The 19,723-nt window shown below is 50.0% G+C and overlaps 8 protein-coding genes across 8 annotated transcripts; 4 read left to right on the top strand and 4 right to left on the bottom strand.

Moving 5' to 3' along the window:
- Positions 1–800: 800 nt before the first annotated feature.
- Positions 801–4,485, bottom strand: BO88DRAFT_432306 (3-hydroxy-3-methylglutaryl-coenzyme A reductase; the record flags this gene model as incomplete). The annotated part of the gene is made up of 3 exons (XM_025709354.1): positions 1,485–4,485; positions 1,129–1,446; positions 801–1,080 (listed from the first exon to the last, which is right to left on the bottom strand). The coding sequence occupies exons 1-3, from the start codon at positions 4,061–4,063 to the stop codon at positions 801–803; spliced, it is 3,177 nt and encodes a 1,058-aa protein (XP_025567777.1). The 5' UTR covers positions 4,064–4,485.
- A 708-nt stretch (positions 4,486–5,193) lies between these two features.
- Positions 5,194–7,791, bottom strand: BO88DRAFT_468712 (uncharacterized protein; the record flags this gene model as incomplete). Its single annotated transcript, XM_025711573.1, has 4 exons — positions 7,568–7,791; positions 7,270–7,511; positions 6,956–7,215; positions 5,194–6,373 (listed from the first exon to the last, which is right to left on the bottom strand). The coding sequence occupies exons 1-4, from the start codon at positions 7,755–7,757 to the stop codon at positions 5,194–5,196; spliced, it is 1,872 nt and encodes a 623-aa protein (XP_025567776.1). The 5' UTR covers positions 7,758–7,791.
- A 1,486-nt stretch (positions 7,792–9,277) lies between these two features.
- Positions 9,278–13,036, top strand: BO88DRAFT_484823 (uncharacterized protein; the record flags this gene model as incomplete). The annotated part of the gene is made up of 8 exons (XM_025712307.1): positions 9,278–9,283; positions 9,334–9,383; positions 9,430–9,655; positions 9,712–9,774; positions 9,833–10,120; positions 10,180–10,417; positions 10,480–10,609; positions 10,660–13,036. The coding sequence occupies 8 exons, from the start codon at positions 9,278–9,280 to the stop codon at positions 12,842–12,844; spliced, it is 3,186 nt and encodes a 1,061-aa protein (XP_025567775.1). The 3' UTR covers positions 12,845–13,036.
- A 657-nt stretch (positions 13,037–13,693) lies between these two features.
- Positions 13,694–14,027, top strand: BO88DRAFT_422221 (4F5 domain protein; the record flags this gene model as incomplete). The annotated part of the gene is made up of 3 exons (XM_025708564.1): positions 13,694–13,756; positions 13,819–13,903; positions 13,981–14,027. The coding sequence occupies 3 exons, from the start codon at positions 13,694–13,696 to the stop codon at positions 14,025–14,027; spliced, it is 195 nt and encodes a 64-aa protein (XP_025567774.1).
- A 356-nt stretch (positions 14,028–14,383) lies between these two features.
- Positions 14,384–15,532, bottom strand: BO88DRAFT_331197 (uncharacterized protein; the record flags this gene model as incomplete). Its single annotated transcript, XM_025702664.1, has 1 exon — positions 14,384–15,532. One exon carries the CDS (start codon positions 15,530–15,532, stop codon positions 14,384–14,386), a length of 1,149 nt encoding a protein of 382 aa, XP_025567773.1.
- A 125-nt stretch (positions 15,533–15,657) lies between these two features.
- BO88DRAFT_109976 (uncharacterized protein) lies at positions 15,658–16,095 on the top strand. Its single transcript, XM_025701262.1, has one exon. The coding sequence runs from the start codon at positions 15,711–15,713 to the stop codon at positions 15,942–15,944; it is 234 nt and encodes a 77-aa protein (XP_025567772.1). The 5' UTR covers positions 15,658–15,710; the 3' UTR covers positions 15,945–16,095.
- Positions 15,690–16,849, top strand: BO88DRAFT_401560 (guided entry of tail-anchored proteins factor 1). Its single transcript, XM_025705873.1, has 3 exons — positions 15,690–16,037; positions 16,151–16,337; positions 16,446–16,849. The coding sequence occupies exons 1-3, from the start codon at positions 15,951–15,953 to the stop codon at positions 16,766–16,768; spliced, it is 597 nt and encodes a 198-aa protein (XP_025567771.1). The 5' UTR covers positions 15,690–15,950; the 3' UTR covers positions 16,769–16,849.
- A 1,060-nt stretch (positions 16,850–17,909) lies between these two features.
- Positions 17,910–19,720, bottom strand: BO88DRAFT_401559 (uncharacterized protein). The gene is made up of 3 exons (XM_025705872.1): positions 19,513–19,720; positions 18,806–19,442; positions 17,910–18,748 (listed from the first exon to the last, which is right to left on the bottom strand). The coding sequence occupies exons 1-3, from the start codon at positions 19,544–19,546 to the stop codon at positions 18,016–18,018; spliced, it is 1,404 nt and encodes a 467-aa protein (XP_025567770.1). The 5' UTR covers positions 19,547–19,720; the 3' UTR covers positions 17,910–18,015.
- Between the last annotated feature and the right edge of the window lie 3 nt (positions 19,721–19,723).

The raw sequence follows: 19,723 nt of genomic DNA, 5'->3' as shown, positions 1-19,723 counted from the left end.
CGATGAGGGGAAGGTATTGACTGTATCACGTCTGTTTCAAGGCTTTTCGGCCCACTCGCCGTTACGTACGCGGTGTTTCTTGGCCTTAAATTTACCCAGTGACTTTTTCTGGGGACATCCACAGCTGGTACTTGGACGGTACTTACACCACCGCTGACGCCGCCCGATAATCCCAAGTATCCCACTGGTCGCTCTGTTTGGGACATCCAGTCTCACCGCCCATGCTTTCCTTTCCTAACTTCCATGCATGCATGACTGTGACGTACCATGGTAAAGTAAAACAGTAAGAAAAATGCAAACTGGAAAGTTTAGATAGATAGACAATCTCTTTTTTCAGAGTAAGTCAATACCGAGGATGTTGGACTACATAGTAAGTGTAACTTGGGACTAGTAAGGTGTCTCTAAGAAACAAGGTTACTACTTGACTGGACATTCCCCCAATCGTCGGCTGTCCTCCTCTCACCTGCTCCTCCCAAAGGCTCTCCCGCTTCCTCTTCTTTTGCGACTCAGAAAGCGATCGCCCGGTCTTCTGATCATCGGGACCCAATCACCGAATGAAGGATTTTTCGCCTAACTTGAACGAACCTTTCTCATTGCATTAGTCTGGAATTTTTGCGGAGAAGCAGCACTAGTCTGCAATTCTTGATAAGCGTGTTCTATCCTCATCAATCATCATCATCTTCCTTTTCCATGCTCGCCTATCGTTAACTTCGCAGCTAGTCTGCCGTCTATCTACTCAGACTTATCTATCCCGTATCACAGACCTGCTGATCACATTATATAAGTACAGAGTTTAGGCCTCATTTTCCACCGGATGGAGGCGCACGATTATGCTGCATGTGTGCCTTAACCAGATGACCAGCAGCCAGCGCGGCGCAGAGGGACAACTCCGCAGCTAAAGTAGCTGCCGCGATGATGCGAGCAAGCTGCCGAGCGTTCGCTCCCGGTTCGGTGGGATGCGATCCTCGAATTCCAAGACTGTCGAGCATGGCGCTTTGAGGTTCCAGGATGGTGCCACCTCCTAGTGTACCAACTTCGATAGAAGGCATCGAGACCGAGATCTGGAGCGAGCCGTGAAGACTGGAAATGATTAGAGTCATTTTCGCATACAAGCTAAGCTGGACTTACTTCTTCATGATGGTGATACAGTTGGCACTCTCGGTAACCTGTGCCGGATCCTGCCCCGTCGCAATAAAGATCGCTGCTACCATATTAGCAGCATGTGCGTTGAATCCTCCTATAGACCCAGCCATGGCCGATCCGATCATGTTCTTAGCTACAAAGAGCTCGACCATGGAGTCAACATCAGACTTCAACACGCTCTTCACGACATCTCCTGGAATAATGGCTTCTGCAACAACGCTCTTTCCACGTCCTTCAATCCAGTTGATCGCTGCTGGCTTCTTGTCGGCACAGAAGTTACCACTCAGTGTATGATCTTCATGTCTTCAAATCCGGCAGACTTCATCACTTCCAGGGCGTACTCAACGCCCTTGGAGATCATGTTCATTCCCATAGCATCGCCGGTAGTAGATTTGAAACGGATGTAAAGGTTAGTGCCTGCAATCGCAGTGGTCATGGATTGGAGCCGCCCGAAGCGAGTAGTCGAATTGAAGGCCTTTTGCATTGTCGTCTGACCTTCCTCGGAGTCAAGCCAAATCTTAGCAGCACCCGCGCGATCCAGGGTTGGAAAGCTAACACAGGGACCCCTGGTCATTCCATCCGCTGTTAACATGGTTACAGCACCGCCGCCAGCATTGATGGCCTTGCTTCCTCTACTCGCGCTCGCGACAAGGACACCTTCAGTAGTCGCCATAGGAATGAAGTAGCTCCTTCCATCAATGACCAAGGGCCCGGCAAAGCCAACGGGGACTGGCATGTAGCCTACAACATTCTCACAGCATGCACCGAACACCCGAGACCAGTTATAGTTCTCATACGGGAGCTTGGAGTGTTCCAGAGCATTAGTGATATCTGCCGTGGCCTTGGTGCGAGAAATGACAGCGCGGCGAACCTTAACAGCGCGGGTAAAGTCCTTCAGGGTCTTCTCCAAGGCATGGCCGGGGATTTTTCCGCGCAGAGAAAGCTCCACAACCTCCTCATCGGTTAATTCATGGGCGCGTTTCTCTGCAAGCATCATTTCCATTTCCTCTGGAGTACGCTTGATCGCTAATTCTCCCCCGGCTGCCGGGCTAGTTGGAACAACAGCTCGTTGGCACTCGCATGGTAAATTGCGAGACATCACATTGACTGGCTTCTCTGACTCAGTGGAATGCTCTGGCGTATTCTTTACGCCCTGTCTAGCTGCACTGAAGAGGTGGCTGTTGAGGACAACACTCAGCACCAGGGCGGCAATCACCCACTTACAAAAGACCGGATCATCCAGGCTCTTGAGCAAGCCACCTACAACACGACCGCCGATACCGTATCCATCAAGGTTGAAAGCCATGTCCTCATCGTCGTCGGAAGACCCCATTCCGGGAAGGCCGTTGTGCAACTCATACTTGACCGGGGCGAGGACCGTGACAATTGTATCTTGGCCGCTCGACCTGGCCTTGTCAAGGATCACGTTGAGCCCATGGGAGGCTACCTTGAAGGGATCCACTGGTGGGGACATACCCATACCACCCAGTCCGCGAGCCAGATCCTTAACTGAGTGTGTGTTGCGGAAAGGAACCATACACATGCTGGCAATGTTGACAAGGAGAAACCCGCCTACCATGAGGACCTTGAACCGAGGAACATGCGCACTCTTGCCGAAAAGCGTCGTTTGAGGTTTTCTTGGGCTGCTCCTAGCCACATCCTCGGCCGTTTGGGAGCTGATACCGTCGTCTTCCAGCGCCTTACGCATATCGGTGTACCCCTTGATCTGGTTGACTTCGAGCTTGATGCAGACGATTGCCGTGTAGAATGTGAAGAGAAGGATGGCGTCAAAGAACAAAGTCCATGCGGCTAGGAAGCAGAACTGCTGTAGCCCTCCCTGCACCCCAGAGAAAGCTCCCAATACAAGAATCCCGATCTCTATCGCATATTCCTTAGCGATCTCTGATCCCTTGTCAGTGATGACCGACTCGATAGCGGATTGTGTGTTAACCGAGGGGCTGCGGCGATCTATGGCATGCTTTAGGATAGCCCGTGTTAGACCAATATACCTTTCAAAACCAACAATGACCACCAGAAACGGCAAGCCTTCAGAGAGGAGGACCATGTTGACGGGTACTCCAAGCTCCACAGTGACGAAAAGTCCAAGCACGAAGGCAAATGTGGATGAGAACAAGACACTCGTGGCAAGCCAGAATTTAGAGCCCATGCGATACATGGAAAAGAACAGCGATGCGAATGTCATATGCATGAAGATATACCCCAACAGCATAATGGCGATATCCGCTGTTTGGGCATTCTTGAGGAGGTCCACGAAGCTGGCCCAGGCATCTTTTGCTCGGTCTGCCAGACTGCTCTGCGTTTGTGCTCGTGCATTTTTCATTATCCAATGTCCTGGGCTGCCGTTCGGTACTTCCTGGACCATTGCCAGGAAGTCGGATGCTTGGCTGTAGGGGAGGGAGAAAGCATGAACGTGTTCCTTGGAGTTGGTGTTGAATGATTTGGATGTCGAGGGCAAAGGCGTGACAGAGAGGTTGCTCGGCAACTGGAGCAGGGGCGTGGCCGGGGACTCGTGGAAGGTGTCTGCCCTCTCCGGGAATATCAAAGTCAGAAGCGCGGTATGGTCGACATCGCTGGAAACTGGAGCGTTTGGAACCTCCGCCTGCCAGTTCCAGTCGCTCTGGGGGCCCGCATAGAGTCGTCCACTCCCGGCAGTGAGTGATGACCAGTCTGCCTTTGCCACAGACTTGGTCTTGTCGAATATACTGTCTTCCAACAGACTGCTATATAAGGAACTAACCAGCAAGGCGACAGCAGCCACTGTGTGTATAGGATGCGCCGATGCAAGCCGGGAGAGGGAGAGCAATCCAGGTGTGATCTTCTCCTTGAACCATGACGGAGTCGTCTGAGACGACACCGGCTGGTCCCCCTGGGAGCGCGAGGATATAAGTGAGCCAGTCATCCTCTGCAAGATCCGAAGAGGATGTCTTGAGTCTCACGTATCAGCAATCACTCAGAAGAAGGGAATTGTGTAACTGAAATAGAATGAATCAATTGACTGACCCCCCGAAATTAGGTGAACAAGATTAGGGGAATAAGGCACAGATCATCAAAATCCGGCCGAGCAAAACTGACCGACAGAAGCAAGCATAGAATTAGCGCGTTCGTTTGCTCGTTCGCTGGGCCGATGAGCTAAAACTAAAATCTCACCCGTTTGGAGCAACAACAACAACAACAAAACCTACTTACACAGTAGCCTAGCTGATCATCCTACTAGTCCACTTGCTTAGCAGTTAGTTACCCTTTGACCGTGTAGATACTAGCCCGTCTCCGCAATCGCCGACATGACTGGTCCATGCTTTGTGGCACTCCCGTTATGGAGTGGATTATGGAGTACGGGTGTGGCAGTGCATTCATCCATCATCCATCTCAAGCGGAAAAAATGTTGCCTAAAGTGTTCCAAACCAAGGTTAGGAGTTGGTCTATGTCTCGCTTTCGTGGACCGATCTCGACTAGTTACTAGTGAGATATGTCCGTCCGCGCGCCCCGAGAACCGCTACTTCGATGCTTTGTGTAGCTTAGCTTAGCTCGTAGTTCTTGTTCCGGGATCGGGGGGCAAAGCAGGGCTGGGCTGTGCTGCATCGGTGGTTTTGTTTCTTTCTTTCACCGCAGGTGGTTATGCGTCAGCCTAAGTCTTTACTACATGTTTAATTAGCTAGTTACTAGTTAGTTAATTGTGAGCTAATTGGCTTCTGGATGGGATTGACCGTTTCGGGGGTTAGTAGCTTTGACGTTGTTGTTTAGACGATACTATATTGATGTGTTTGACTCGGAAATTGGAGCTGCTTTCGCAGCTGGGTTAGTAGTTAGTTAGTAGTGGCTATTGTTTGCTACGTTTGTGTGGTATGGTGCTGTGGCAGGGTCACTGGTAGTATATGGATGCGGGTGTGGTCACGTCTCACTCTACGCTCTAGCAACTAAAGACAGGAGTAACTGGGTAGATAGATAGATAGATATCTACATGCTAAGTTTCTCAAACATACATACAATATACATAACTCAAAACAGCTAACTACACTCTAATCTACTCTATCAATTCCCCTCCAACCCAGCCGTAACACCATTAACATACTCCGCCGCATCCATCCCTAACCTCGCCAAATCAACACCCCCCTGACCGGCCATGGCCCGAGACATCGCGCGGACGACTTCCTCCTCTTCCCAAATCGACGTAGGCGGCACAGCACCCTCCTCATCACCATTTTCTCCCCCACCGACAACCGTACCCGCCTTCATGGCCGGATTATCCACATTCATAGCAACCACCGTACGCCAATACGCCTCATCCCGATCCCTAAGCATCTTATCCCGGACGACCGCATTCCTCGCCACACTCACAGCATGCAACTTCGACGTAGATCCCGAAAGCGCCCCCAACGACGCAGACACAACCTGATCGACCTGTTCTGCCTGCGACGGCGGAGTGAAGAAGAATCTCCGTGTAGCGGAGAGCCAAATCAGCAGAGCGCATACCCCGTCAAAGAAAGCGAATAGCAGCGGACGCAAGAGACCGATTTGGTAGTATGAGCTAGATGGAACTGCTACGCCTGCGCGCACAGCCGCGGACGCGTACGCCATCGGGTCGTAGGACATGACCACGTAGATGTCTAGGAGAGTGAATGCAATTCCCATGATGGAGAATTCCTTGCGCCATTTGCTTGCGTCCGAGCCGGCGAAAGTCGAGGAGGTTATGAGGCCGATTGTAGCCATGTGGAAGAGGTGAGGGAGGAGGACGTTGAAGGGGAGGTGGTAGATGGCGTAGGTGGTCAAATTGTCGAGGGAGCAGAAGGCGCAGTTGGTTAGGGTTTCCGGGCCGAAGCGGAGGTATACCTTGCGGGCGAGGGTGGAGGTGAGTTTGGATTTGAGGAGAGTGTCGAATGGGGTGAGGGATTCATTGGGGCGGAGACGCGCGAGGCGCGAGAAGATAATGTCTGTTGATGTGGTGAGGCGGGAGTTGGTGAGGGTGAAGATGCTGGGACTGGGCGCGTGTGGGTTAAAGGGCAGGCTGAGGCAGAAGAAGAGGGTTATGGTGAGGAATAGGACGTTCAAGGCTCGACTGGCATCTTGGGGAAGAGGACGTGGTGGTGGGCGGCTGGAGAGGGCGACGCGGAGGGTGCGGTAGTAGTTGATGGCTCGGGGGATGATGATGGGCGCGAAGAAGATGAGGACGGATTTGATCCTGATGAGGGAGGTGCAGAGGTTAGTGATAGGTCTGAATGAGGGATACTGGTAGTACGAGTGCGTACGTTGAGAATGAGATTGTTATTTCGCCCATATTTGCGGAGAATGGCGATGGCGCATTGCAGTTCAGTGGTAATGGGATATCCAGATTCAGAACGGTACAAGAAGCGGAAGTTGGCCTCAAGAGGGCTTATCTTATCGCCGGTGGGCGCTAAAGCATGTTTTCTTACTGGTCAGGCACGCGGATCAGGGACACCGCTCAGAACAATAAACTTCCGATCTGGTTTTACGGCGTATGGAGAAGATCGTCAACTCAGTTTTTTAATAAGACTTGATTTCAATCAATTGTTGGTGGTAAAATGAAACATGATTAAACGACTGATATTGCACATAGAAAAATGCAAACCCCGAAAATAAAGACGTCCCCATTGCCTATGCTCGCTAATTGCCATACTGTCAACGCCAACGTAAATAATGTCCCCGCATCTGAACTCCTTGTCGTGTCGCCGCAAATGCACTCTGTCTCGGTTTATTTCCTTAGACATGCGATGACTGCATTGCCGGGTGATGAGCAAGATCGGGAATAGTCATTCCTGCGGAGTCCCTCGAGTACTTCGATGACGCCGCATCATTTATGTTGATAGGATTGACCGGCGAAGATATCTTCAAAGGGAATCGCGTGTGTCGCATAGACATCTGCCTTTTCAACGAGCTTTGAGGACTGTAGGTCGGCAAAGTTTCCTCTCTCTTCATACTTAGCTGAAATGAACGTTGGCTGCCATTTCGCGACATCACTTTCTGGGGTGCCACTGCTCCATAGACCCGCACATGTCGTGCACTGACACCAAGATCGCTATCGGCGAAGATAAAGCTCTGTGTATTCCATGCTATCAGCGTTACGCTCACTAAACCCGAAGTTCGACTTACCGCAATCACATTGATCACGCTCATGATCATGGCTAGAATGCCAGCAGAGAGTACAATCCTCCAGAATGCCATCCCGAGAGATTCCTGGCTGGTGGCGTTCGTGTTTAGGTCTCCCAACACTCCAACTCCCAGTATCAGCATTGCTATTGCCAAAGTGATGAACCCAGAGTTCTGCCCCAATAATGGCCAGTTACGGTCGAAGTAACCGCGGAGAAAGGGAAGCTCGGAGATGATGAGGAATACTGTTAAGTCAAACTGTTAGCCATCTAGTACAGTATCTGGAGCAAAGGCTACTTACTACTAACGCCTGCAGTGGCGACGTGAGAGACAGCCTCGAAAAAGAAAAACGCTGTCAACAAGTCAATGTTGACCAGCATGACCACACTGGCAGCAATGATGTCCAGAAATACAATGATGTTGATGACACGAATGGCGTTGAGAATTACGTATCCTGGGCCAGCCAGGGATTCTTTCAACGAAGCCATCATGATTTTGGTGTTAGATCAACGGCTCAGCTGCCCGAAAGCTTGAACTTTTGGTGACCAGTATGAAATTAGGTGATTGTGTCTTAAGAAATTATCGAGTTTGGATATCCGTTCTGATTGTGATGCACCTTTATACTCTGCAACAAAAACTTGTAAATTGAAAGGAATGAGTAGTAGGGACTGACCAGCAGCAAAGTGCTAATTGATATGGCTTATGGGCAAGGAAAGAAAGAACCACGAGGTCAACTCGCGAGTTAAAGAAAGAACGCGGACCCAAAGAGTGAACGAGAGGATGAAGAACAGCCAGAAGAAGTTATTATCTGTCAGACCTACAAATGCCAGACAGTATTCTGGTTGAGCGGGACTGAAATGCCCAACAAAGACGAGAATAGACACAATAGGCGCGAACCTGAGGCTGAAACACTTTCGACACGATGTTGAATGAACAATAGCCATTCATTCTGGTCCTTAGAAACACCCGTTACCTACTTCGGCGGCATTTGCCCTTTTTCAGGTCCCTGACTCGATCAGTGTTTCTCTTGCCTTGGACTTCCTGATGGATCCCTCCCGAGTCAAAAGCCTACACGAATACAGAGCGCTTAGGATCCTCCACTCAGGATTAGCTATCACTTCGCGTACCCAGTAACATCGAGGAATAAAGATAGAAGCTGAACCAGAGAAGTGAGTGGACTGTCAGGTTTCAGCCCACCAAAAATTGCTCTTTTAGCATCCACCGCTTCACAGATTTGGTGGTGCTACTATCATACTATACTATCTACTAATAGACAAGGACGGGAAATGCCTGTGTTCAAGCGTGGCAGAGCAAGACTAGCGCCGAGGTGTTACTGGTTCGGTTGCCACCAGTACTTCCCACAATATTTATAGAAATGCACTATGTAAGCGCTTGCTACGAGAACAATTGTAGCCAGACTGCGCCCGCTCCGGGTATCTCGGCTTATAGACAAATAAGTCGAATGGAGTGGTCGGTGTTTGGGGTGTTTAGTTGCAGCCGTCCTCTCCAAAACGACGCTAATACTAGTTAGTGCCTTCCTTCCACTTAGTCCTTCCTTCCTATTCGTTGCATCTCTGCCATACTTTCGAGCATCTACACCCACTCTCCTCTACAAAATTTACGGATACAATGACTTTGAAGATGATCTATAGATCAAATATTCAGGAGCCTTGTGTGGGGGCCTTGAAAGACCTACAGTATGTGTTAAGTGTTCTGCCCCGGTGCTCATACACGCAACGTGCTAAAAGAGCAGATCTACAGGGATGTTGGACGCTACATGTCTTTGTCCAATCAAGCTAGCAACACAGCCGCCCACGGTACCCCCTTGACAAGTTGAACATACAAGGCGCAGCACCTCGCATTGATTAGTTAATGAAGGTCGCAACGGCCTTAATGAGGGGAGGCCCCGAGCCTTAAGGAACATTCCGAATTATGAAGGGCAACGCAACAATTCACCACCCAGGAAGGGTTGGTAGTAAATCGAGCCCAGTGAAAGAGCAAAATTGATACCATGATGGTAGGGTCTTTGTTTGAAGGCCTATAGAAGAAGGTTTAACAGAATTTTAGGGCGAGTATTATTTGCGTATATTGTCCGCCGGTGCAGATCCCAATATCGAGTAAGTCATTTCAACGGCACCATGTCCGCTTGCTAATCGATAGTAGCATTGTCGCTGTCCATGGACTCAATCCTAAAAGCAAAAAGAACCATGCCGAGAAGACTTGGGAGTCGAATGGGAAGCTTTGGCTCAGGGATTTTCTTCCCCAGCAACTGCCACGAGCCAGGATTTTCCTTTTCAGTTATAACTCTAAAGTTGCAATCCAGTCATCCGCAGCTGGAGTGCGAGAGCAGGCACATGTCCTCCTTGACCGCTTAAGACTGGAAAGAGAGGTAATCAACAGCAGATGTACCACTGGATCTGTCAAAGAAGCTTACATTGCCTGCAGAAGTGCGAACATCGACCCCTGCTTTTCATTGCCCATAGCCTGGGAGGGATTGTTGTCAAAGAGGTATGAAGCTTCTCAGCTAGAAGTTGTTTCTGGGCTGTCTCTTATGGTTCAATGCCAGGCGCTTGTACAAGCTAAACTCAGCGCAACGTATGGCTCGATATGTACCTCGACCTTCGGAATCGTTTTCTTCGGTACGCCACATCGAGGGACGCACCTGGCACGTGTGGGAGGCGTGGCTGCAAAGCTCGTGAGGGCTCTACTAGGAACAGCGAGCAATACCCTACTGAAGGCCCTTTCAAAAGGCAGCCTTTACGCCCTGGAGCTGTCTGCGAACTTTGACAAGCTTCTTGAGAACTACAAGTATCTGAGCTTTTATGAGACCCTACCATTCAAAAGCATCGGCATAGTGAGTATTCCAGGACTTGACTAGATGTTGGCACTAACAAGACACACTGCTCGATTTAGGTTGTGGAAAAAGATTCTGCTGTTCTTGGCTTGCCTGACTCCCGTGAGAAAGCGATCGCATTGAATGCCGACCATGAAGAGATTTGCAGATTTCACTGCGACAAAGACGATCGATATCAATATGTGTCTTCGCTAATTGTCGAAATGGCAAACTCAGGGACGGAGACGCGCCATTTAACCAGTTGCGTTGATGAATCAGAGTCCACCCTCGTGGCCGATGAAGCCGACCCTTGCTTCTGTAGGTCCTATGCATTACTACATATATGAAATATTGGAACCCGGCTTACACCAACCGGACAGGGATGATACCTTATACACGTAATCCCGGGTTTGTCGGCCGCGAGCATACATTAAGTCAGGTTATGGAGCGTGTCATGCCACTCGGAAAGGTTCATTCGAGAGTAGCCTTGTATGGTCTCGGAGGTGTCGGGTAGGTTTTGCGGTTTCTACCAGGAAGCTTTTGACTGATAACACAACTAGTAAAACCCAGATAGCCATTGAGCTGGCGCACCAAGTCCATGAAGCCCACCCCGACGCGTCGGTGTTCTGGATCCACGCAAACAGTATCAACCGGTTCCAAGAAAGTTATTATCATCTGATCAAGGAATGCGAGATTGAGAGTCCAGAAGATAAACCACAAGACCTCATGCTTGTCAAGCAATGGCTAGAAAAGCAGTGTAAACGCTGGTTGCTGATTATCGATAACGCTGACGAAGCCTCACTCTTTACGTCAGATGGTCGTCAAGGACAAAGAGCCTCGACCTCAGATAAGCAGCTGCAAGAAGATTCTTCTATCGTCCAGTTCCTTCCCGAAAGCCCATATGGCTCTATTCTCATTACAACCCGTAACCGAGCTGCTGGTGTCAAATTCGTCAGGGGTGTTGGCCGAAACATGCTCGAGGTGGATACTATGACCAAAGAAGAATCGAGATGCTTGATCAAATCTGCTTTGAGTGGCAATTATCCGACAGAGTCGGACATGGATGAGCTCGCGGAGATGCTCGACTATTTACCGTTGGCAATTATGCAAGCCGCTTCATTTATGGAAGAAAATGTGCTCACTGTGAATGAATACATCAAGCTGCATAATGACAGCGATGAGACCAGGATGGGCTTACTGTGCGAGCCCTTCGAGACATTAGGGAGAGACAGCGAAACCCCAAATGCTCTTGCTACCACTTTGATAGTTTCTCTGGATCATATCAATACAAAAGAGCCGAACGCCATCGAGTCTCTGTCTCTTATCGCTTTTCTTGATCAGCATCACATTCCGAAAAGCCTGATTCAGCAAAGGATCACCAAATCGCTTGACCTGACAAAGGCGCTAGGCACGCTCAAGGCATTCTCGCTAATAATAGCGAATGGAACCGGTCAAAGCTTCTCCATCCACCGGCTCGTACAACTTACCGTGCGCAAATGGCTAATCATCGAACATGAATATGAAGGTAAAGCTATCCATGCTATGGATGTGCTTGCGGAGTCCTTCCCAGACGCCAAGTTCGAGAACTGGTCTACATGCGCTGCTTATTTACCTCATGCTATGTCGGTTTTGAGATATATTCCCGAGCTACATGGGAACTGGTTGAGGAGAAGACTATACCTTCAAGAAGGAATTGCTTACTACCTTTGGGAACAGGGACGTTGCGACGAGGCAGAGGTATTGGACCTTCTTATTGTCGAAGAGAATAAGAAGGAATTTGGTATGGAACATCCAGAAACGTTAGAAAGCCTTGCTAGTCTGTCCTCGACATATTCACGTCAGAATAGACTGTCAGAGGCCGAAGAGCTGGACTTCCTCGTCATGACAACAAGAAAGCGGCTGCTTGGAACAAGGAACGAGTTGACTTTAACCAGTATGGTCAATTTGGCAAGCGTCTACAGAAAGCAGTTTCGGTTTTCGGAGGCGGAAAGCCTGATATTGGAAGCGTTAGAGGAGTCAAAGTCCATGTTTGGAGAGGAGCATGATTTGACGGCGACCATCATGGGACACCTTGGAAAGCTCTATCTAGAGCTAAACCGGCTGCCGGAGGCCGAAGAATTTGCTCTTAAAGACTGGAATGCTCAGAAGATAATGTATGGTCCAGGACACTGTTGGACTCTGTCTGCTGCGGAGACTCTTCTTGATGTCTATACCGCCCAAAAGAAGTGGTTAGAAGCGAAAGAATTGGCGATCCCTACCCTGCAGCTACTCGAGGAGAATATAGGTACTGAGGATTTCGAAACCCAGGAGTGCAGACGCAGCTTGATCGACATCTATGCAGGGCTGAATGACTGGCCAAACGCGGAGCAGATGGCACTGCAGGCGCTAAGTATAGCGTTGAATACTCGCCCTCATGATTATGACACGCTTGTAATCAAGCATGATCTTTCGGAGATATATGCGAAATGGGATAATATCCAGAGAGCCGAAGAACTGGAAAATGAAGTTATCAAGGACTGCCTCCATATATTTGGCTCAGACCATGGCTATACATTGTTCTTCTCGGCCCTCATCCTCAAACGTCAGGGGAAGGAGACAGAGGCCATACAGCAGATGACGCGGGCTATAAAAGTACTGGAATATTCGATAGGTCCATACTTCAATCCGACCCAGTCTGCCACATCATTCCTACAAGTGTGGTGCGGAGATGACGAAACCGTGGAAAAGCTCCTAAAAGATTGCTGATACGAAAGAAACGTGGTCCCGGAAAACAAGCTGCTACTCACGACACTGCCGCTATTCATCGAAGATGGGGGGAAAAGGTGCTTGGTAAAGAATACTGCGCCGTCGGCGTTGACAGCTACACCGACGAGGACGCACGCCGAAGAATTCCACGCTAAGAAACAGTTGATACCATTGATACCAACCTTCTAATGCACAGGCCTTATCCGTGTCTGATAAATGCCATCATCGCCACTCACGCCCGGACGGACGCCGGCTGAGCGGCCCTGAGTTATGGCAGGCTTGTATTTGCAGACGGCTCTTATTCACCCAAAGCTATATACTTTCCAACGCTCCAGAATAGTGGCGGCCAGTCACGTACCCAGCCAGGCAACCAAACCCTCCGAGCTACTGCTCCATGTGCTCTCATGTACCGTAAAAGTCAGCGGAAGACTATCATATTCATGTGCGAATAAACGGCACGAGTTCATCATTACATCTTAGCCACCGTGTGTCTGGTACGATGTATGCTTAAACTTGCCTCTCTGACAGGAATATGTGGAACTACGTAGCACTGCATGCAGTCAATATTTGTTGTTCGACGGGCAGATGACTACTTTACAGGGAGATTGGGCGACAAGGCCGAAGTTGACTGACTGAATGAGGGAATTCCGGGGGCGGCGGCTCGGCGGCCTGCAGAAACCGAAAAGGGATGCCGGAAAACCTTCCATGCTGCGGTTCAAGAACCCGAAGAGGCAAAACAAGCCACTCTTCAGTTCCCTTCACCTCCGCTCTTCCCACTTGCTCTGAAAGGGCAACCTACGAAGTACATATTGCGATACAGTGACCTGTGACACCTCAGTAACTGTCAATATGGCCCGAGGAAACCAGAGAGACAGGGATCGCGAGAAGAACCTCAAAAAGAAGGCGCAAACGGTGAGTTCTTGCCCAAAATGCAAAAAAAATTTTCCGGTTACTGACAGGCTTTCGCTGCGAAGAAATCCAAGACTGAGGTCGGCAAGGGTGGTATACTGGCTAAGAAGGAGAATGATGCTGATAAGATGAGAGCGAAACAAGCGTTGGGTATGTAGGCTTTGGTCTGCTAATTTTGTGCCATTTTTTGATCACTATCTTACTGACTCTCTATCTGATGTTTCTAGCCGATCAGCGGAAACAAGCTGAAGCACTTGCAGGGGCCAAGAAGTAATAGAGACTATCTATTTTCGCCCACTTTGTACAAACCAGATCTGGGTGTCCTGCAAGTCATCGATATCGCATAGTCCTCGTCTACGGTTTTGGTTAATCATCCTCCAACTTGTGTACGTCCATTCGGGATTTTTGGGTGCCCAAATTGGATACAATTCATACCGGGACGGATGTTAGGGCCTGCAATGTGACTTGGCTGGCTTTATCAAATGGGTGTGCGTTGCAGATACATGTGACAAGACAATGGCATTTAGCGAGGCGTTCTATCAAGCAGCGTTTAAGTTTGCATAAAGATGGCGCATATGGTGCAACACACCTTTACCTTCTGATATATAATACATAGTGTCTACCCTATCTCTACTTCGGGCTGCTGTCACCTATACGGCTACCCGCCTGCTGACCAGCAACCCAAGCAGTCCTTGCTCTTTCCAGGCAGGCCTTCCACCCGTCTGCAGCCCCAGCCTCAGACAAAGGCAGATATGTCAATGCATTCGACGGCGCCCTGCATTGGGCCTTTTCTGAGGCTCCTACGCCTATCATCTTTGTCGCCAAATCCACAAACGTCCAGATGCTCTCGCCTTCCCAACCAACATTCAATGCGAAACGCAATACCCTGTCAATACTGTCTGCTCTGGTCTTTTCATCGCGGGCCCAGTCTAGTAGGCGCAAAGTGAACATCCAGCCGGAAATGTCACTGGGATGTGCGATACACCAGTCCAGCACTTCTGGTATGATCAACGCAGCTAGACGCGCAGCAACGCCCCCTTGATCATCATAACAGCTCGATAAAATGTCGAGAAGCTGTCTTATATAAGTGAACCCGTAGTAATTTTTTGGGTGTAGCTCTCCGGATCGGAGAACAACAGACAGTTCCTTCTTTAGCACCTTTTGGTTCGACACTATCTCCCTGTCATCTTCTCGCCTTGTCAACCTTTCACTGCCGTCAGAAATCATCTGCCTCAGCACCCATAGCCGATGGTTATACAATGTCGGAGATTTCGTATGACGATGCAATGGAGAGCAAATGTAGGTGGTCAAGAGAGACATCTCCGTGTCCAATTCACGAGTGAGCATCTCCCGAGAAGTATAGCCGGGGTCCGCAGAGCCAGCGCGCTGGCGTAAGGCAGCCAGACGTCGTTTGCGCCAGCTGCATGCTGTCAGGTGTTCACAGTCGAAGAGGAGGATAATCTCGCTGGCATTTAGCAGGTCGTCTCTTCGTTTCTGTAGCAGGGATTCGTTTTGCGGAGCTTTGCGCTCGTCTTCATGACCACCGGCATCGGGAAAATCAAACGGCTCGTTTGAAGCGTCGAAGAATATTCTTCTAGCCGTTACAAACGCTTGAACCAGGTACTTCTTCGTAATTCCGACCGAGTTCCCATCCTGTAGCAGTGGACCAAGACCAGGCGGGAGTATCTCGATCTCTAGAACGTTGTTATCCTTGCGTCTAGCGGAGAATATTCGAGCGAGTTCATTGTAAGCCGCATTTCCGTCCGGAGGAGTAGACATTGAGAATCACCCGCCTTGCAGCATGGCGTACGAATCGTAGTAATAGCGGACGTTATGTTAATGTTGGAAAGGGACATGGTTTAAAGCTCGGGGGGAAATGAAAGTTGCCGCGCCGCGGCCGACGGGCGGGAAACAACGTGACAACGTCATTTGCTGTTCTCACTCCATTCATTCATGGATGTCATTTCTCTTTCAGCCTCAGCCTTTCCCTCTCTCTTTGTCTGCTTGCTCATTGTTAAACCTTCCTCGAGCTTCCCTTAGGAAACCTTGCTTGTCCGAGGCAGGTCGCACACACCACTCTCCGCGCAAGTCGGTCGGGCTTCGTGGTCTCTTTTCCGCCCACATCTCCGGGAACCAATTCCCTCCCTCCCTCCCTCCTCCCCTCCGTCAATTGATCGCAGCCGACGTCTAGCCCATCATGCTGTCGCTTTTGTGGTCGGTTTTCTTCGTCCATGTCGCCATCTATCTGGTTAATACCATTGGCGCTAGCACGATTGATAATCTGGTATGTTATGTCTGAGAGCTTCTTGGGGGGCGGCCATTTAGCTGTCATGCCTTGAGCTGTTCTTTCGCCCACCAAATGCCAGGGCTGAAGTAAAGCTAATGAGTACTTCCTAGCTATGGCTCCTCTACCTAAAGGTCCCGACCTCCACGTCGAAGAAATACAGAGAACAAAACCGACTCAAGCGCGAGGTTGTCCAGCTGAAGCGGGACATGAACAACACCAGTTCACAGGATGAGTTTGCGAAATGGGCGAAACTCCGACGGAAGCATGATAAGACTATGGAGGAATATGAGGCGATAAGTACGTTTGATTTTCCGATCACAGTTACGGTCTACATATATATTGGTTTGGGGGTTGGGGAACTGGCTGGTTCAAGAGGCAAAGAGCTAATAATGGCGGGTTCAACAGACAAACAACTTAGTTCGCAGAAAACCTCTTTCGACTGGGGCGTCAAAATCGTTCGCTGGTTCGGTACATCTGGTCTCAAGTTCTTCCTGCAGTTTTGGTACTCGAAAACGCCGGTCTTCCATTTGCCGGAGGGCTGGCTTCCTTACTACGTGGCTTGGGTGCTGTCGTTCCCCCGTGCGCCGATGGGGTCGGTGAGCATCCAGATTTGGAGTAATGTTTGTGCGACGGCGATTACGACTATGGCGGAGGTGGTGACGGCTGTTTTGTTGCAGAGGGCTACTGCTGCTGCTGCTGCTGCGCCTGCTGCGAAAAAGACACAATGAAATTATGTTGTATGTATGCTATGCTAATGGATGCATGGATGTTTTGAGCTACGTGGAGTTGGATGTGTAAAAATAAGATGGTTCTTTTGGAAGATAATTTATTCATATTTTCTTTTTCTTGACTTAGAGAATAACGATGCGATGAGGGTATCAATAATGAATATGAAATGTGTTTGTTCATCAGATAAAAAAACAATCGTTTATCGTCAACGACCCCATACCGTAGTAGGGGTTTCAGGGCTTGACTCTATGATTGGTATATCATCACACGAACAAAATCAAAACATCATCAATAAATAGATGAATAAATGGAAAGTAGGAGTAGTAGTAGAGTCCGGCTCCTTCGACAGAGCATCTGCGACGGAAGCCAAAAGATGAACCAAATCACCAGAAAGGCCCACAATCACCGCTTTCCATAAGCTACAGACTCGTAAAAAGAAAAAAGAAAATTGAACTCCTCGCCTCAAGAATGAGCCCCATTGAGTTACCCCCTAAATATTTCCCGACCAACGCTCCCCGACATATTTTCAGACGTGAGAGGTCGGTTCGAAGAAACATATAGGACGGGCAATCGCATGACTATCCAAACACGACGAAAGGCAACCCAAATAAAACCCCCTCTCCAGCACTGCCCTGCACCAACCATTGTTACCCACAAGCCACACCAGAAGGTGGCAGCAAGTGTTCGGGTACAGAGACAAAACACTGGGAGGGGAATAGGGCGTATAAGCCGCTATCGAATTGCTTCTATGGCGGCGCGTTTCCGCATTGCCTGACTGGGCCCTACAAGAGGACGTTTAAACAGTCAGGATGTCCGGGGACTTTCTCCCAAAGCTGAGGGGGAAAGAGAGAGTCGTGAAGACTGCTCTCTGTGTGTGAGCTTTGAATGCGATTCTTTGAGCGAGGAGTTGGGAGGAGAAAGGGAAAAGAGAGGAAATTTGGATTCGGTGCGTGGGTTTTTTTATAGCCGATTAGTCAGGGAGTGGAGCTGTGGGTCGTGGTGTGTGTCACGTGACTTCGGTTTTCTATGGTGTTGCGGGTACTGCCTGAGGCATGCTGAGAATTTACGTGGTGGTTAGAAGAGGGGTTTTGGGTATACGTTTACTGGACAGAATTATGAATCAAGAATGGCTTGTTAAAGCGAAAATAATGTCCCTATTTTTTCATGTACAATCGATTGAACTCCGGGTAATTCTTGTTTAATGCCATAAGAAATACAAAAGTAGTATATAAAACCCCCAATCCCCTCAAGCCTTAGACTTGGCCTTGGTCTTCTTCTGGACCTTCTTGGCCTTCTGGGCGGCCGGGGAAGCAGTTTCTTCGGTGGTCTTCTTCGGGGTAGACTTCTCTGCCGACTTGGGAGTCTCCTGCGCAGCAGGGGACTGGGCAGCCTTCTTAGTCTTCTTGTTGGTCTTCTTAGGGGTATCTTCAGCGGGCTTCTCGGCCTTGGGTTCCTCAACCGGGGCAGCCTCAATGGCCTTGGCGGGTTCTTCAGCAGCGGGCTCAGAGGCCTCGATGGCCTTGGCCTCCTGGACAGGAACCTCATCCACGCTCTTCAGTTGCGGGATGTCGAGGTCGTAGCCCATAATAGCCTTGAGCTTCTCAGCCTTGGCGAGACGTCTCTTCTGCTCCCTCTCGATGCGCTCCGTCCACTGCTCTCTCGTCTTGCCCTTGTCAAGGCGCTTCTTCTCGATGCGGTTCCAGGGGGTGCGCTTGAACCGTCTGTTGGCGCCCTTCCAGACCTCCGGGTGGAGCTGTTCAGGGGACACGTATTTGCACTTCAGGATGTGGCCGTACATGAGGTAGTTGTCCATGGTGGCAGCAACAATCTTAGCGACAGAGGTATGGGCGAACTCGATGAAGGCATAGTGCTTGGAGCGACCGGTGATACGGTTACGGGAAAGACGCAGGCGAGTGATTTCACCGAACTGGCTGAAGTAGGCGCGCATCTGGTGCTCGTAGAAACCGTGGGGAATGCGTCTGTAGCATAGCGTGTTAATAGTAGTCACAACTGAACTTCCTGATGGTTTAACTTACCCAACGTAAACCGTTCCGGGCTCCTCAACGTGACCGGCATTCTCCTTCTGCTTCTTCAAGATCTTGCGCTTGGCCTTCTTCGAGTCGGGAATCTGAGGGACCGGCTGGTCGGGGTTGAAGCCTTCATCGCCAGACTCATCCTCGTCACCACTGCTCTCGAAGCCCCTGATGAGGGCAGCTGTGCGGTCATCCTCCTCATCCTCACTCTGGCTAGCCTCCGAGGCGGCGGCCTCGTCTTCCTCCTCAGATTCTTCAACGACAGGCTCTGCCTTCTTGGCCTTGGTGTTGGCTTTGGCGGGCTTGGATTTTGTCGCGGGAGCAGCTGATCCGTCCTCCTTCTTCGACTTCTTGGTGGTAGGCTTCTCCTCCTTCGCAACCTTGGGCTCAGCAACTTCCGCCTCAGACTCACTGTTCTCGTTGTCGCTCAGGAAGTCGGCTGCGCGCTTGCGAGGCTTGATCTGTCTGGCGGGCTGGCCATTGGCCTTGGTCTTCGAAGCGCCATCGGTCTTTGTAGCCGCCACTTTTTGGTTGGCCTTCTTGAGGATAGGCTTGGGTGCGTCCTTGGGGGATTCGGCAGTCTTGGCCTCGACCTTCTTGGTCTTCTTTGCGGGCGAATCGGCGGCAGTGGCAGCGGCAGCTGAGCAGCGTTAGTAGGCGCACCAACGGGTTGAAATAAAAAATTTCTCAAACGGTGTAACAATACATACCCTTGCGCTTCTTGTCCTTCTTGTCGGGGGCCATCCTGCTGTGATTTTTGGGGATAATTGCAGGCGGTTCCTGGGGGACTACAATCGGAGGATCGCAAAGGTGCGGGAAACTTTTTTTCTGCTCGCAATTTTTCGGGCGCCAAGCGGTGAATGCAATCCAGCCCGGCCGACGGGGCCTCGCCGCGACTCCAACTCTAAGCTCTTGTTTCTC

This window comes from Aspergillus vadensis, assembly GCF_003184925.1.
Source record: "Aspergillus vadensis CBS 113365 unplaced genomic scaffold BO88scaffold_2, whole genome shotgun sequence".
Taxonomy (NCBI): Eukaryota; Fungi; Ascomycota; class Eurotiomycetes; order Eurotiales; family Aspergillaceae; genus Aspergillus; species Aspergillus vadensis.
The sequence above is the reverse complement of the archived record's forward strand: the minus strand, read 5'-3'. Positions and strand labels throughout refer to the sequence as shown.

Bases quoted from the DNA above. Each gene is read 5' to 3' on its own strand.
- BO88DRAFT_109976 (XM_025701262.1), top strand. From the start codon at position 15,711: ATGTCATTTCTCTTTCAGCCTCAGCCTTTCCCTCTCTCTTTGTCTGCT.
- BO88DRAFT_401559 (XM_025705872.1), bottom strand. From the start codon at position 19,546: ATGGCCCCCGACAAGAAGGACAAGAAGCGCAAGG. The intron at 19,443-19,512 runs GTATGTATTGTT...AACGCTGCTCAG, and splicing joins GAAGGACAAGAAGCGCAAGG to CTGCCGCTGCCACTGCCGCC. The intron at 18,749-18,805 runs GTAAGTTAAACC...GCTATGCTACAG, and splicing joins CCCGGAACGGTTTACGTTGG to ACGCATTCCCCACGGTTTCT.
- BO88DRAFT_401560 (XM_025705873.1), top strand. From the start codon at position 15,951: ATGCTGTCGCTTTTGTGGTCGGTTTTCTTCGTCCATGTCGCCATCTAT. The intron at 16,038-16,150 runs GTATGTTATGTC...AGTACTTCCTAG, and splicing joins CTAGCACGATTGATAATCTG to CTATGGCTCCTCTACCTAAA. The intron at 16,338-16,445 runs GTACGTTTGATT...CGGGTTCAACAG, and splicing joins GGAGGAATATGAGGCGATAA to ACAAACAACTTAGTTCGCAG.